The 17,651-nt window shown below is 41.9% G+C and overlaps 2 protein-coding genes across 2 annotated transcripts in view; one reads left to right on the forward strand and one right to left on the reverse strand.

Annotated features, from left to right (window-relative positions):
* Window positions 1–3,299: 3,299 nt before the first annotated feature.
* On the reverse strand, window positions 3,300–12,554 carry LOC129838226 (uncharacterized). The gene is made up of 4 exons (XM_055905012.1): window positions 8,485–12,554; window positions 7,939–7,991; window positions 7,754–7,857; window positions 3,300–7,221 (listed from the first exon to the last, which is right to left on the reverse strand). Exons 1-4 carry the CDS (start codon window positions 9,294–9,296, stop codon window positions 4,204–4,206), a joined length of 3,987 nt encoding a protein of 1,328 aa, XP_055760987.1. The 5' UTR covers window positions 9,297–12,554; the 3' UTR covers window positions 3,300–4,203.
* LOC129838227 (forkhead box protein P2-like) overlaps window positions 12,543–17,651 on the forward strand; it is an 86,657-nt gene continuing 81,548 nt past the window's right edge. The window contains exon 1 of the mRNA XM_055905013.1: window positions 12,543–12,555. The gene's annotated coding sequence lies outside the window, so the exon portion shown is untranslated. The remainder of the gene's footprint in view (window positions 12,556–17,651) is intronic.

Raw genomic sequence — 17,651 nt, forward strand, 5'->3', positions numbered from 1 at the left:
AGTGTAGTCAGCTGTGTGTGTAGAGTGTAGTCAGTTGTGTGTGTAGCGTGTAGTCAGCTGTGTGTGTAGAGTGTAGTCAGCTGTGTGTGTAGAGTGTAGTCAGCTGTGTGTGTAGAGTGTAGTCAGTGTGTGTGTAGAGTGTAGTCAGCTGTGTGTGTAGAGTATAGTCAGTGTGTGTGTAGAGTGTAGTCAGCTGTGTGTGTAGAGTGTAGTCAGTGTGTGTGTAGAGTGTAGTCAGTGTGTGTAGTGTGTAGTCAGCTGTGTGTGTAGTGTGTAGTCAGCTGTGTGTGAGGAGTGTAGTCAGCTGTGTGTGTAGAGTGTAGTCAGTGTGTGTGTAGAGTGTAGTCAGCTGTGTGTAGAGTGTAGTCAGCTGTGTGTAGTGTGTAGTCAGCTGTGTGTGTAGTGTGTAGTCAGCTGTGTGTGTAGTGTGTAGTCAGCTGTGTGTGTAGAGTGTAGTCAGTGTGTGTGTAGAGTGTAGTCAGCTGTGTGTGTAGAGTGTAGTCAGTGTGTGTGTAGAGTGTAGTCAGCTGTGTGTGTAGAGTGTAGTCAGTGTGTGTGTAGAGTGTAGTCAGCTGTGTGTAGAGTGTAGTCAGCTGTGTGTAGTGTGTAGTCAGCTGTGTGTGTAGTGTGTAGTCAGCTGTGTGTGTAGTGTGTAGTCAGCGGTGTGTGTAGAGTGTAGTCAGTGTGTGTGTAGAGTGTAGTCAGCTGTGTGTGTAGAGTGTAGTCAGTGTGTGTGTAGTGTGTAGTCAGCTGTGTGTAGTGTGTAGTCAGCTGTGTGTGTAGTGTGTAGTCAGCTGTGTGTGTGGAGTGTAGTCAGTGTGTGTGTAGAGTGTTGTCAGCTGTGTGTAGAGTGTAGGCAGTGTGTGTAGAGTGTAGGCAGTGTGTGTGTAGAGTGTAGTCAGCTGTGTGTGTGTAGTGTGTAGTCAGCTGTGTGTGTAGAGTGTAGTCAGCTGTGTGTGTAGAGTGTAGTCAGCTGTGTGTGTGTGTGGAGTGTAGTCAGCTGTGTGTGTAGAGTGTAGTCAGCTGTGTGTGTAGAGTGTAGGCAGTGTGTGTGTAGAGTGTAGTCAGCTGTGTGTGTAGAGTGTAGTCAGCTGTGTGTGTAGAGTGTAGTCAGCTGTGTGTGTAGAGTGTAGTCAGCTGTGTGTGTAGAGTGTAGTCAGCTGTGTGTGTAGAGTGTAGTCAGCTGTGTGTGTAGAGTGTAGGCAGTGTGTGTGTAGAGTGTAGTCAGCTGTGTGTGTAGAGTGTAGTCAGCTGTGTGTGTAGAGTGTAGTCAGCTGTGTGTGTAGAGTGTAGTCAGCTGTTTGTGTGTAGAGTGTAGTCAGCTGTGTGTGTAGTGTGTAGGCAGTGTGTGTGTAGAGTGTAGTCAGCTGTGTGTGTAGAGTGTAGTCAGCTGTGTGTGTAGAGTGTAGTCAGCTGTGTGTGTAGAGTGTAGTCAGCTGTGTGTGTAGAGTGTAGTCAGCTGTGTGTGTGTAGTGTGTAGGCAGTGTGTGTGTAGAGTGTAGTCAGTGTGTGTGTGTAGTGTGTAGGCAGTGTGTGTGTAGAGTGTAGGCAGTGTGTGTGTAGAGTGTAGTCAGCTGTGTGTGTAGAGTGTAGTCAGCTGTGTGTGTAGAGTGTAGTCAGCTGTGTGAACCCGTTTCAACCAGTGCCACTGTTCTCTCCAGATTCTGAATATGTCCTCCTTGTTCTCCTGTAGGCAGAACCAGGCTTGGTCGGACTAGCCGGGGTCAGGCAGCTCTGTGATTCCTCAAAGCAGTTTCCTGGCGAGCAGCTCCAACTCTGCCAGCCCTGGACTCGATCGACGCCAGCCCACCAAAGGTCAGCAGTCACAATGCAGCAGACTTGATCAAGTGACTCCCCTTACTGCAGTATCAGTCGAACCACTGCTTTATCTAACACTCAAAAGCAAGTACGTGCACACGCACTAATGCATACGCACATACACTCTCACATATACGTGCATACGTATGCATATGTGCACACACGCACGTGCACACACATGCACACACACACTATCGTTCACACTCTCTCCCTCTTTCTCTCTCTCTCTCGCTCCCTCTCTCCCTCTCCCTCTCTCTCCCTCCCTCTCTCTCTCTCTCTCTCTCTCTCTCTCTCTCTCTCTCTCCCTCCCTCTCTCTCTCTCTCTCTCTCTCTCTCTCTCTCTCCCTCTCCCTCTCTCTCCCTCTCTCTCTCTCTCACACACACACACCTACATTTGCGTAGTTGCACATTGAATACTTGTTCAACTTCCTTCTGAACTCTGAAAGATGTCAGTGTGATTTATCAGTTCATTAAATGAGGCCCCGAAGGGGGATGATGGGAATGTTGAGTCAACAATAGGCATACCTAATTGTATGTGCATGTCCTGGATGCATTTTAAAGAGCGACTGAAAGCACCGTTTCTGCATGTGATGGAAACAGACATTTCAGAATTCGGAATTGGAATCATTTATGTGACAAGATATCAGTCTTGGGGATGTGGTTCCATATGGCAGTTACTGATGTTTGTCCCCCATGAGACACCATAGGAACAAAGCCAGAATTACTTCCTCAAAATAGAAATCTAAAATAATTTTTAAAAATCTATTATTAATTTTGAGGTTTTTGTAGAGGAGGATTTATTCACGCAATCTTATATCTAGCTAAGGTGTTTGATGCAGTATTTCTCAAGTAAAAAAATGTGTGACCTATTGCCTTAGGTAAACTTAGGTAAACAAAGTCAGATTCGCTGCGCTGATAGGCAGGTCAGCTTCACTGGGCATGTTTTTTTTGCCCAGGTGTTGTTGACGCCTGCCAGATCTTTCAACGCCTTGATATTTATCAGCTAACCACATCATAACGTATTTTATAGCAATCTGTCAGTCGATGACACCGTCGATGACATGGCACGCAACCATTGGTCGATGCATAGATGCAATGTCTGAGCAGGGGATTGCGGCCACTGTCTGCGTTAGGATTGGTCAAAGACGTGTATCCCATGTTAGTGGGCAAGTGAGCATTATCGCAATCAAAACCCAACCCTCAAGTAAGTCATGAGGAACTCACAGTACATCACCTGTCACCTGTCACCTCCCATGAATTAACACTACTGGCTCTATATGGTTTGTCTGAGGACAGCAAGCACTTGGGGACTTGGGTCACGGAAGACATATCACGTCCACCGTTTTACAAAAAGCTATAGCAGTGTCCTTTCTGTCTCTTCGTATCATGATTAATAATACTGTTTTTGTGAAACTTTAGTGCAGTTTCTGAAAACTGTTGCAATGTTTAATATAAGGAGGTCAAAAGATATCCCATAGAAATGTAATCTGTCAAAGTCAAGTACAGGACTTTTAATGGAAAGACAAAGCCACAGAAATCACACAACTTGATTATATCATCATCATCATCATCATCTCCAATCCTTACAATGATTAAGTGATGAAGAAGTGCAGTCCATTTGACCTTACTATCTGTAGGCTACATGTCTGAGAAAGATAGGTCAGATGGGGGCCAGTAAGGGATCTCCCAGGATCACAGAGATATTGTAATATCATATGCCTGCTTAACATATGCTCCAGCCCAGTCAACTGCTGCCAACGTGGATGTGTGACTTATACACTTCAAGTTCACTACAGATGACCATACATATCAGCTATTCTAAATGAAAACATTTGAGCTACAGTGCAGCAATGACTATGCAAGGCACTCTTTAGTCAGCGTATAGACCTGGGGAAAATCTGGAAAGCTTTCTGTTGAAACTCATATGTTATCATTGCTGAGAAAAGAAAAAACGGAAAAAGAAATAAAGAAACTTCACTTTCAAATCTCCAATGCCCCACGCGGTTTAGCTAACCCCTTTTGTCCTACATTGGAATAATGGATTTCATTCTCCTTTAATATTTTGGTACATTTTCACTTTTGATATTGGGCCCATAAAACACTGCAACAAACTGCAACAAATCATGGTAACTCTTTATATTCAGTTGCTCTCATACCTCTGTAGTAACACTGTCATTACACTAGTAACAACATTGTATTAACAAATGCATTACAATTGCAACAGCTTATACTGAAGTACCATGTACAATAACAACAATGTTGCTACAGTAGTAATTACAGGTATAAGAGCAACTTCATGTAAAGTGTTACCCAAATCATACACACACGTGCAGCACACGCACAATATTATAATTCTTGACACACAAACACTTCACCTCTCTCCATCTATTCTGTCAGTCCCCGTGTTGTGCTGTGTGGCCTATCTGCCACACAGCACCACCAATACAGTGAGAACAAGTAGAGGGCAAAGCACGCTGGGAAATTATACATAAGAGTGGTGAAGAGAAACACTGCTACCAAAAGGGCATAGACCAGTGCTCTGGTTACGCTACTGAGAGAGATGAACATCCTCGACCGTGCCAGGATGCTGCTGGCAGCATCCTCCACTTTCTCAGGGGGTGGAGGGCTCGTACGGCTGCTGAGGGTCTCCTGATCCTCCCCTAATGACGTTGGGTTTTGGGTTGACCCCTGACTGACCGCTGACTCACTCCCTTCACTGACAACTGTGTTAAATCTTGTGCTGAGAGAAAATGAATGAGAGAGGACAGTTGTACCTCTGTTGGGAGATGACGCATAGGCTTGGCCCATAGAGGGCTCTGCATTGCTACTGGGTGTAGTTTGGCTAAGGCCTCGTCTCGGTGTAAAGGTCAAATCGGGAAGTGTACATGCCTTCATGAGAGAATCTACCCAGGAGTCTATGTCAGTCACCACTTTCTTAGTAAGACGTTTTGTCTGGTGGTTCGGTACATTTTGAACGACTTCAGGTACATCTGACAGTTTCTCCTCCTTCTCGTTGTCTTGTTCGGCTAAAGGACTATTATCAACCGGCTGCAAATATAACGCCTCTTCTAACATTTCCTCATTCAAACCTTTCTGTTCTCTGAAAAACTCATCTTCAACTAACTCTACCTCTTTTTCCAATGATTCTTTATCATCCTTCCTAATAAGTTCTTTTGACCCTTCTGACAACTTTCCATTTTTATCTTGTCTTGGGCATTCAACGTTTTCCATTGTCACCTCATGCTTCTCTTCCTTTTCGGTTGACACGTCCTCACTCTCATTTCGGGTGTTCGCCGTCTCGTCCGTTAAGTCCTCAACTTCCTCCTTTTCTGGAGTTTCGATACTTATTTCTTCATTTATCTGTTCTGTGTCTCTCTGTCTGGACATTTTGGCCATGACATTTTCTGTCTTTTCCACTTCTCCCGTGTCCTTTCCCCTGAATACTTCGGGCTCTGTTAAGTTGTGTGTTGATGATTCTTCATCCATATCAGTGTCTCTGTATAGTTCTTCTTCATTTACGCTCTGATAGATATCTTCTTCTTGTATTTTATTGCACCAGAATCCCTCTTCGTGTGTTTGGTTGGATCTGAATTCCTCAACCTCTTCTAGGTTCTCTCTGTCTCTCTGTTCTTCATCAAACTGTCTGAATTCCTCTAATTCGTTTGATCTGGATACTTCATTGGGTGTTTGGTTCGGTCTAAATTTTTCGGCAAATGTCCGGTTCGCTCTGTCTAGCTCTTCATCTTCATGATTCAGGCTCAATTCTTTGTCTGTATGGCTCGGTCTGTCATCTTCTTCATCTTGATGGCTTGGTGAGAATTCCTCTTCCCTCTCAATTTTGTTTGGTCTTAATTCCTCTACCTCAGTTTGGTTCCAGCTGAATTCACCATTGAATGTTTGGTTCGGTCTAGATTCTTCTTCATCTCTTTGATTTGATCGGAATTTCTCTGCCTCTGATTGATTCGGTTTTAATTCATCTTCCACTGTATTAAATGGTCTGATTTCAACTTCGTCTGATTTGTTTGGTCTGAGTTCCTCTTCATGTGTTTGTTTCAGTCTGAATTCTTCTTTTTCTGTTTGATTGAGCCTGAATTCTTCTTCATATGTTTGACTCGGCCTGAATTCTTCCAACTCTGTTAGGTTCAGTTCTAAATACATTTTGTCTCTTCGGTTAATTTGGAATTCATCTTCCACTGCTGGACTCTGTCTATGCAACGCTTCTTCTGTGAGGTCTTGTGTGAATTCTTCTTCCTCTGGTTGATCCTCTTTGTAGGCCTGTGTGAATCCCTCCTCCACTCCGTAGCTCTGTGTGTTTGTTTTATCCTGGGTCCTCTCTGCGACTCTCTCCCTAAATGTCACAGTGTCATCAGCTGCTTTGTGCACGTTGCCTTTAACCTCTGCTACCACGTCGGAAGAAAGCTTCTTGTCTTGACTTTCTCCCTGACAGATTCTATCTACTGCATTGGCATTCTGAGATTCTGCCATTGCTGTCATATCTGTTGTCTCGGTCTCCCCCGAGCTCGTTACCGGCTCTGCTCTGTATGGTGTGAAAGGCTCCTCTTCTCTTCTTCTCCCCACCTCCACATGCTTGTAGCACTGAGCCGTGCTGTCAACAGACCCCCCGGCCACCCTTGCGGCACCCGAGGGAATGGATTCCTGTAGAGTGTCTGTTACAGGGATAGCCTCTGACCTTTGGGAAGGATTATAAACCGACGCTTTGTCGTTTCTGGAGAAGGTGACACCCGAGCTTGACAGTGGCTCCTCGGCACTGACCAGAGGCATCACATGATTGTGAGCCCACGACGGCAATTCATTTACTGTGCAGTGTGTGTATCTTTGTGTATTTGAGTCCAAGTCACCCTCCTGTTGGTTGTCGACTTTTGAGGAAGACTCAAAATCCTCAGTTTCGATTGACGGGCAAACTGAAGTTGCCGACTGTAGCCATTCAGATTCTGGCACACTGGTAGTATCTTTGGAGTCTGTGCCATTGAGAAAGGCTTCCCACAGATCACAAACAGAGGTTTGTTCTCCCAGATTGTCCTCGGACTTGTCTGATGTGAGCTGAGGTGTGGTCCTCGTTCTAATCCAGATGTCATCCTCATCTGAAGTACCCGCACGCACTTTATCTTTGCCCCAGTCCAGGGATAGTAGGGGTATCTGGTGGTATGTCATTATTTGAGGGGTATCATTGGTTGGTTTCTTCTGGCGTAATCGTAGGAGACTGGAGGCACTCTCCCCTAAGGGTTTGATGCTGGTGTCAGGCAGTGAAGGTGGTTTCTCCAGTTCATTATGTGGTAGCCCATTGGAAATGTGTTCCTGTCTTGCCGCCTGCTCTCGCCGAGAAAAGTATTCCTGCACTTGTGCTGAACAGGCCTTCCTTCGTCTGCTCCTCTGACTATCCCCCTGTCAGTCAACAAGAGAAGGAAAGGGGCATATTTAGGTTTGGACTTACTTAGTTGTGTGTTTTTAACATCTGATCTAACAAGGACTAATACAAAACCTAATTTAACTTATTGCAATAAAACAAATATGTAACTTTTGTAGAATATTGCAATGAGATTGGAACTTAGGGTGCAATTCCATTTTTTTTTTTTTACATACTTGCCCTCTGCAGTTATTAGTGGCACACATGACTGCAATAAAAGAACGTATGGTATGCTCTCAAGTATCATGTAAAATGCCTCACTGTCTCCTCACGTACTGTACAGTATGTTACACTGACTGGCGCTTAACTAGCTGAAGGACAGACATGCCTTACTGCAGAAAGAGCATGGTTGGTAATAACGCTGAAACATGTATTAACTATATGTATTTTAGGGTGAGAAATGTGGTAAATATGGTTTTGTGTAAAATGTGTATGTGGTAGTTGCATAGCACCCCACCCAGGACATGTCAAAATGTTTATCAGCCCTTTAGTACAAATTAGTGACCTCACCAAATGTTTGTGATGGTAATCCTCATGATGCAAAATAGAGAGCAGATGTTCTGCCTTTTCCACTTTTTCCCCGCCAGTCCGCTCTGCTCTATGTGTGGTTGAATCTGGAAAATAAATTGCTCACAGACTCAGATTCCCAAGCATGGCGTTTCACATTTCACAGACATAATATGAGCGATACACACCTGGAGCGTCTGCAGCGGTCTCCACGGCGTTCTCCTCGGCACTGTTCATCTTACTGTCAACACAGAGGACAGATCAAATTACATGAAGTGTTATGGGGCCAAACAATAAGGAATAGTGTTCCTCAAGAACCGAAACCCAGAGGTTGTTAAGAATTTGGTCCTAAAGTTTAAAAAAAAAAGGGAAACATTTTATTTCCCAGTCAATATCAGACGTCATGGAAAGCTGGACTGACACTAGATCACATGGGGAGCTATTTGATACTGTGGCCGAGCACAACGGACAACTCTGTAAAAGCTAACTCCAACAATCATGCACAGGTGATCCATCTAGAATTATAGAAATGTGTCACACTAATAATCAAATATTTTCCTATTTCACTAAGAGTTAATAATATGTTTTAAGCCTATTACTCAATTTGCTGGCAGAACTACTTGTTTGTAATCTATGCTATAGTGATTAATACTTAGTTCTTTAATACTTCAGTAATAGTGTGTTTCTATCGCTTACTGTCAGCAGAGGGAACAAGAATAGAATAGACTCCTCACCTGTTGACTTTCAGACAGGTTCTCTTCTCTCTCCAGTTATTTACTTCCTCTAGCTGAGGCTCCATTGCTATCAGATCTCTGCCTCCCTTTTTGTGGCAGAACAGCACATAGTTCATGTCACTGTTGTTTGCCCAAAAAGTGCCCACTGATGTCTCGTATCTGAGGCAGAACTCCACTCTGGTTCCCTCCATCTCAAAGGGCGGCACGAGGGTAAGCCTGAACGCAAACCTGTCCGTTGTTCCATCGCTGGAGCCCGGGACGTACTCAGCCAGCAGGTCAAAGTTGGTCTTCCAGCTATCCAGAGTCATCCGGATATAAAGGGATTTATTGTAGCACAGGTTCACCACCCTGACAATACCCCTGAGCGCAGTGGTGCCAGGAAGTAACTCAATGCTCTCCAGCTCTAGCTTCTGATCCTGGAGTCTCTGTTCGAGTTCCTCCGGAGACGAGGGCACGGTAAACAAAGATGACAGGAAATACTCGTCCGGTTCTTTAACTTTGACCTTGGACTCCGGGGGGTCAGCGACCTCTGCCCCCGTCAGGTCTGTACTGTCAAACTCCTTGACGTACACCAGATCCAGACCGAAGGCGTCAGCAAAGGACACCTTCCTACGGATGACGGCCAGGGGCTCGGGCTCTGAATCATCTGACTCGTCCGACTCATCCGTGGCGCCTTTCTGTGTGTAGAGGCTTCCTCGCTCCTCTTCCTCCCTCACTCCACCCTCTTTAATATCCCTACTTCCCCATGTTCTTGTGTCTGGAGCCTCCATGAAGTTTGAGAGCCCGAGAGGCCTTGGATCGTCTGCAGACATCAGTGGGCTGGCTGTCTGTCTACATTGGGAAGGGAGGACAGAACCAGAGTGCCCCTGGCTGTGCCGACACTCGAGAGGACGTGAGTTGACATACGGGGTCCAGTTACAGCTGAATATTGTGGTGTAAGCCAGGCCTATTAATAGGTCTCATACAATATGCTAGTCTGGCCCCTGCAGTCATCCATCCCAACATAACGTCTCTCATATCTGTTGCATAAAATAAATATACCAGTAATAACGAAAAAAATATGACACATTTAAGACAAAGACAAAACTGTATATTGAACTCATCTGTGCACATCTATTAAATGACAGAATGAGACCATTTGCTTTCACTTACCAGTAGTGTATGGTGTTTATGGTTGCCCAGACCGCAAGTGTTGCATGCAGTTTGCATCTGTCACTTGCAGGTGCCGATAAAGTCCTCCAGACATGGATCAAAAGTGGAGCCAGGGCCAAGTCTCAATCCTGTGGATTCCTCATCTCTCCTGTACCCTCTTGCCATTCTATCACTATAATTCCCCAAGCCTCAGGTTATTGAGGACAAGGAGATAGGACTTAGAAAATGAAGCAACTTCAGAGTAAATTATTGTACAGTAGCCAAGCTCTCCCTGGCTCTCAAACAATCACCTCTCTGATTTTGATGGAAGAGTAACATCTACCTTGTAAAATGACATTTTAATTCCTTGAATCTGGTCAGATAGGAGATGCAAGTATACCTGTAAATCTAACACACCCCTTTCAACAGGCTGTGGGCCTAGTTATACAATACAGCCCAGGTGTGTAGACCGGTTTCACTCTCAATTGATTCTTTGTGCAAGGTTGTTAATGAATCTAGATGGATTATTTTAGAATTGAATTTTCAATATTACAACAAGATAGTGCATTGGTATTTCTACATAAAATGAAACTGACATGAATATGATATTTACTGTACTGAATAATCAGATCAGTAGATGGCAGTGTATGACAAAAGCGGATTTCTTCCATGCCCAAGTACTTTGATACGGCATTAGGTCATCTATTCAGCACACCATGTCTGACCTCAACATATATTACTTTTTATCGCTTATATGCATTTCAACATCATCAAATGCATTAGGTTAGGTAAAGTCAATAATAGCTAGGTATACAATACACATTTGTTAGCCTATTATAAGACATGCAGTACATACCGATGACCTGTGTAAATGAAAGACACTAAATCACCAGTAGGTGGCAGCAAAGCCCCATTTTCCACACATCAGCGATTTCGTTTTTTTTTTATACTTCATGACATCCAAAATGATCTTTCCTCCTATTTATAGAAATTACATGGAATGCTCAATCTCACTTAGAATCTTCCAAAATGTTATGGAATTGGATCTTTTACGAAAAACATATTGTATTTAAAAAAATAAATAAGATTTGAATCTTAATCGTTGATACCGTTTATAAAATATATATGAATGTATTTAATGTTGTATGCACAATATTCCCTTTTATATATTGCTTACACATACACATACAGTTTATCTGGTGTAAATTGCAAGTTTGCAATTGTTTACAAGTTTGACAATGATATGTAATATTTGTTTTTGACGTAAGAGTATTGTGCATTTGTTGTGCATAACAAAACGGAACAATTAAATACTATAAGCACATCCCTAACATTTAAACAAAGCAGAGGTTTGAACGTCACATTGAAATTGATGTACCTTCTTTTTACACATAAAATCGGATGCAAGTGATTTTAATCAAGCTTTTAATCAACCCACAATTCTTTCTGTTTCATTAAGCCGACTTTGTCATTTAATATATATATATATGAAAATGTGTTTTTCCTGTATATGTAAAGCAAACAACTTTCACCCAGTATTTTATCTACAGGGAGAGTAAATAAAGACGACATACAACAGGTCAGACCTTGAACGTCAATCTCTGCGGTCCACACCGGTCAAAGTTGCAGGTTCACTGCAGTGAGGAGCAGACAGCGCGTTATAGCAAATACATTTAACATTTCTAAAGGTGTAAAACATGGAGATATTTCTTAATAGATTGATGTCTAGCGCTGGTCCAATTTTAAATGTTTTACAAACACGACTGATCAAACTGCAATGGCACAAGGATGACTATTAAGTATATTGATCCCGCATCAATAGATCGAACGTCTTATCATCACCATGTACATGTCAACAATAGCTATATTTATAGCTTATTCTGATGATAAAATATAAAAAAAAATCTCATCTCATCCTGAATCATAGCCTATTTTAAAATATGTATTCTTCACATGAAAATATAGTAAACAGAGGGCCTATATAACTTATTTCAAAAGAGTAGAATTACCAAAAATATTATAACAAACCGTTAGGCTATATATTTGTGCTAATGCATTTTCTTTGCGCTGATATTACCAATATGCACCCTTATTTGGGACTGATTAGTTAGTAAATGTGCACTGAACGTTTTAGTAATTGCTGTTTGATGTCTAGATAATTTATTTCCATTGTGTGCACAACCCTTCCAAATAAATATCCGCATTGATGCTCACATTGACTCATATCTGTTTAAGATCAGTAGGTTAGTCTACAAATAACAATGCATGTTTATTATATAATATAATACACCTTATTTGGATATTTAAATACGTCTTTCTCCCGTGGCCGACTTTATAGATCAACTCTACAGTAGATATCGGAGCTGGCTTCATCTGGAAACAAGATGTAACTGGAAATGGGACTGTTTGCTTATCTTTGACTTCCAAAAAGAAACAAACATGTAACTTCCAAATAGTTTTCTGTTTACAAAGCAGGTGGACGTGACGTCATATGGGGTCGTAGCACTCCAAAAAAAAAAAGAATAACATTCAACTCCGCGTAAGTGCCTCCCCTGGGGCTGCATTGTAATAAGATAGTCCAAAATAGTTCGTTGAATACATCTTGATGTATTGAATCGCATTGCGAAAACAAGCTACTTCTTCGCATTGCGCGTCATGCGAGAGCATTCAAACGGGACTCAGTGTACTGCCTTTTCTGTTACATTAGTAATAACAGCAGCATTGACTGAAGACAGCAGGAGCGCAAGACAACGCTTGTATGAGTGCAGCGCCAGCGGAGGAATATTTGAGTTTTTATTTACTCTACGGCTTGTTGTTCATTTTTCTGCTTTATGGTTACTTGTACAGTCACGTGTGAAGATTTCTTGAAGCTGAACGTACACCAACTTCTTCTCACGTGGTGGCTCTTGTTTTCCTAGAGGAAATAAACCTGCGTTTTTGGTAAGTTTTAACCAGTGTTTATTTCTTTCCACCCTCTTTGAGTTTCACTGATTCTCTTCATCGATTCTTACTGTCCACCAACTTAAATTGTGAAGCCATAGTTTGTGCGGACGATTGTGAACAACTTCAAATCATCCCAACAATTATATATTGCAGATGTGTGTATATATATATATATATATATATTTCATTTTTCATGTTGGTTCCTTTCATGTACTTCACACAATAGTCGGCTGTGCTTTGTGGTTGCCAAGGACCCTCTTGCAACACTGTCCGGCGTGTGCAGCCAATAGGGAGGATAGAACTCTTTTATAGATGACCACTGGCTCGTTGAAGCCGATATTCAACAATGTATCCAATGCGTCTTTTCAGTATATCAAAGATGGAACTATGTATTGCCCTTAGCACTAATAACAATACAATAAAACGTTATGAAAGACAATTTTTACATAGGTTGAAAAGTCAGGTAGAATAGCTGTAGATAACTAGTTGAAAGTAGCCTACCAATTCAGAGATGTATTAACTTATTCTGATGTTTTTGAATTAATATAAAAAAAATGTAATAGTCATAGCCACATTCATTCACTGGAATGGAATCTCAAAGTATTCTCATTTAAATGTAACAATTACATTTTGAAATTCATTTATTTTTGGCCATTGAATATAATGATCATTTGGAAAGTACAGCATTCACCACTATCTCATTAATATGCAGAAATTGGAAAACGTTTTTTTCTCTAAAACTAAAAGTTGAGCTATTATAACTGACTCGTTGATAATGATGTATTGCGATCTAGTTTACTATCTGTGTAATGCGAATTTGTAGCAGTGTCGTTATCAGTTGTGCCACAGTTCCTACTATTACCATCACCTTCTACTACTATAGTACTACTACAGTAACTTACTGTACTTTATTATTTGATGTTCCTTTTACACTACAGTTACTACTGCATTACTTTTGCTTCTAGCTACCAACTACTGTAGCTGCTCGGACTACCAACGCTTAAAATGAAAGCAAACGTATAATAGTATAACTAGTTGTACTGTTATTGTCGTTGATGGTGATGATGATAAAGATCAATGGTGAACACGTTACCGTTACATTCTTGCGCCATTTGTAGCTACAGCGTATTCCATATCGTCATAGCCCAGATGTAAAATGAGAGACCAGTTTCAGTATTATCCTCATAGTTCTTAATGTGAATGATGGACTTGTAGTTTGGACGATGGGTTGCTACACCTTGGTTAAGGGCCCCCCTAAAAGCACTCGGAAGTACCTCTCTACTTTAGTTAGCGCTGCACCTAAATCGAAAGCCTAGGTGTAGCTTTTTTTTCTTATAGAAACGCTAACAAAGTTCCCTCATGGCCTGTGATCAGTTTTCACCCCTGGTGGATTAACAAAACTGAACCCTTTTGTTCAAGCCGCGGGTGCACAGGTGTTCCCCAGCCTGAAATGCAGGTGTGCTTCACTGTTTCATCACTCAACACTTTTGCCCTTATTTTAGGACCATACTTTGTCAACTCCTTGTTTGGAACCTCTGTAATCATTGCCTGGTAGGAACTATATAAATCCGTAGCTATAGAGGCCCTGTTTCAGGGCTTTTTAGTTTGTTGTTGACGTTTACTTTTTGGGAAAGTAACCTAATATTTCACTCTGCTGTCTGCGTCAAGGCTATATGGTTGAATGTGGACAAATGGTAGCTGGCCAGCATTAGTAGCGCGCTGCACTTATTATTGTGCCACTCTGCATCCATTTTTTGATTGCTGCATTTATCATTTTGTGGTTTGCTGCTACATTATGGTAATATGAAAATTAATGTCCTCCCAAGGATTAATGTGTATACGTTTATCATACCTTTCAACCATTTATCAACATTTAAGCTGCAATATGTAACTTTTGGGGCATTCTGTCATTCTCATTGAAAGCAAGTCTAAAGATCTGTTCTATGTGCGCTATTTCTATGCTTCCCGTTCTTACATTTTGTGTTTGCGTCTTTTACTTTTGGTTTTGTACACTACCTTCAAACAGCTGAAAATACAATATTTTGGGTTATTGAAAAGATATTCCACAGCGGTTTAGATGGTACAATGATTCTCTACAATCTTCACTATACATTGCTTGTTTTGTCACATGAACTGAAATTAGGTGAACTATTACAATTTTAGCAACCAGGAAATGGCAGAGGAATTTCTGCATATTGCACCTTTAAGTTTTAGATTTCAGCCAACCAGTCATAAGTTAATGCATCATTTTTTCTCTGATTAAAGAAATGTATGCTAGTAACTGAGAAATAGTATATGATTTGTTCTTTTTTTCATGTATATTGAGTCTTCATTTAAATCATTCAAAGGACATGTCATGCAGTGCAGTCTGCATTTAGAACAAAGTACATATTGTTTTCTTTTAATTTACTACAGAGCAACTTTGAAACAAATACCTACTTTTTCTTTTAAGTGAACTCTAGCCTCTCTCTTAGCTTTTGTATCGTACCACCACCCATCCCCCAACATCTCCTTTTTAATAAAACTGGCTGCTTGCTCAACCTTAGAGGTGTTGCCCTGTTTTGGGGAAAAAAAGATAAACAAAAGGGTGGAGCATCATAGTTTCATTTGTCTAAATATGAGCATTGTACCCTGTCTGTGTTTTAATGTATGGGCAAGTCAACTCTGCTCTCTAAGCCTAATGGCAATTAAACTGGAAAGCTTTCTGTTTTTATCCCCGTTAACTTCATAGAAATGTTTCCATGACAACCTCCATGCAAGTTAAAGCAACCAGAGGTGATCAAGTCTTTTTTTCCTCCCCCCTCCCTCCCTCCCTTCCTTCAGTAAGAATGGAATTTGTGTTGACAGTTTTGGCCTTTAATGGCACTTTTGTGCTGCGTGAACATATTTGTTTACCAGGATCATATGCTGCTATCTGTCACCCTAGAAGAGATTGCCTTCTTAAGATTAAAGAGTATATAACATGCTTAAGACTCCCCCATGCACTGTAATTATCCGCATAATGGTAATGGTGTTTTGTGTGCCCCAGTAACTAAGAGGCCGAGAGCTCAGACTTTTTTAGTTACGCTCTGGGTCACTTCTATAAGCTGGACTTTCTGCTGTTGTGGGTAAGAAACACTGTGACTTTTGGCCAAGAAAAGCTTGTGTTGGGTGGAGTCAGAGGATATGGATTAAACGGAGATTGCAGTTTGACTCAAGACTTAAAGGCTGTGTTAAGTGTTGTCTTTGAAACAAGTCTCAACACCGACGTGTTTATTTTACACTGAGCATTTATTTGACTTTCCGGACAAGTTTGGAGGAGTGTCTCATTGCTCATTGCTTTATGACTCATTTTAGAACAATGGGATACTGATAACTGTTCTCACTTGTCAGTTTGAAACACTTGCCAATATTTCTATTTGTGTATAACAGTCCTAAATGCTGTGTTTCTAAGAAAGCAAGGTTTTCGAAATACCACGTTGTACGTCACCGTGCCACGATCTCAGGGTTGTTGCACTACAAACAAACGACCAAACACATGGGCGCCGCAGGTTCAGCCGGTTCCCAAAACCTCATAACGACTCCTGTACTTTAACAATGAATAGAACCTACGCAAACTGCAGCATGACTTGTGACTGACGTAAACAAACGTTGCTTTACCACTAACCAACAAAGCATTGTTACCATTGCAGTCTACCAGTGCAGTCGCGCTGTATCGGCTCAGCTAAGGTCTAGCAGTAGATGCTTGATCATGACCTAAGACCTTGACAATTGAACCACCGGTTGACCCTTTGAAAGGCCGTTAGTTCTACCTGTTACGTGGACTTGCTGCATTTCAACCTGCATTATCTGTACAATTGTGTGATTTCTGTTTTAGTTGTTTGATTCCCATGCGAGAATAGATTTGATCGTTTTGGGGCACTTCTTGTTCATATTTTTCCCCTGCTTTGTGCAGCCAAAACTTGTTTACTCTATATGACACTCCATACTCCACTCCTCGGGGGGCCAGAGTGGTGACACACTTTTTCCCCCATCTCTAGCACAGCTGATTAATCTAATTGCATTTTAAACTGAAGATCACTATTAGTTGATTACTGGAGTCAGTGTGACAACAATCAGGCCCCCAAGGAATGGAGTTACCCATCCCTTCTCTATTCTCTATGCTATGCTCACAGCAGTGTAAAATAATGCCAGCTTTTGCTTTTCTTTAAGTCACGGTTGGATGGAGAAAGAAGGGACAGTGCACTGGACTGGTGTGAAAGAATGTGTTGGTTGCAGGGTCTTGCCCTGAATCAAAGATGGATGGTCACTCATAGTGAACGGCAAGGTCGCCATCACTCAGGCGAAATCTGCCACCAGCCTGTCTGCATCACTGTAAACAACTACTCACATCAGACAGATTGAGAAATAACAGGGCTATTGTCTTAACTCTACAATTGTTTAACGGTTAATTGAGAAACAAAATTGTGTAACGAGTCATGTCTAGATCCGTGTGCTAGCTTCATCTTACACTCGGATTAAATTGTTGGTCAAATGAACATGGCGTTTTAAACATCTGGGGCTCATTGAAGTTGTCCTTTTAGGAATTCTAGAAAAAAAGGGAGGGATGGCTAGTATTGATTTGAAGCAGGCATGTGCTGCTCAAACAGCAGGAACACAAACAAACACTGACCTTCCTCTCACTGGTTCTGTGTGTCTCTGAGGACAATTCTCTTGGAGAGAGAGATGGGGGGGGGGGGGGGGGGGGGGGACTGTTTATTTCAAACATGTTGTAAAAACACAGGATTTGTGAGGGTAATGCTTTCCGACAGGCACATTAGGCTGCAGAAAGAGCATCGAGCTCGGGGCTGGGGGCATATGGCGCTGCCTTCTGCCGGCGTTGCTCTAGAACAAGTTGCAACACTCTGGCAGGGTCACGACTGTCTCAGGTTGGTTCCTTCTGTCTCGCTGGCTCGTCTAAATGAAAATAGCCAGGGAAAAAAAACAATAGGGCTTTTACAGCTTTTGTCTTTCAGAAAGACATGGATGCATTTTAAATGACAAAAATGACTTTCTTGGCTATGATATTTACAGTGGTATAAAAGGGAGGCCATTTTCAGAAATATGCCTAGCTT

This window comes from Salvelinus fontinalis, chromosome 39 (assembly GCF_029448725.1).
Source record: "Salvelinus fontinalis isolate EN_2023a chromosome 39, ASM2944872v1, whole genome shotgun sequence".
Lineage (NCBI taxonomy): Eukaryota > Metazoa > Chordata > Actinopteri > Salmoniformes > Salmonidae > Salvelinus > Salvelinus fontinalis.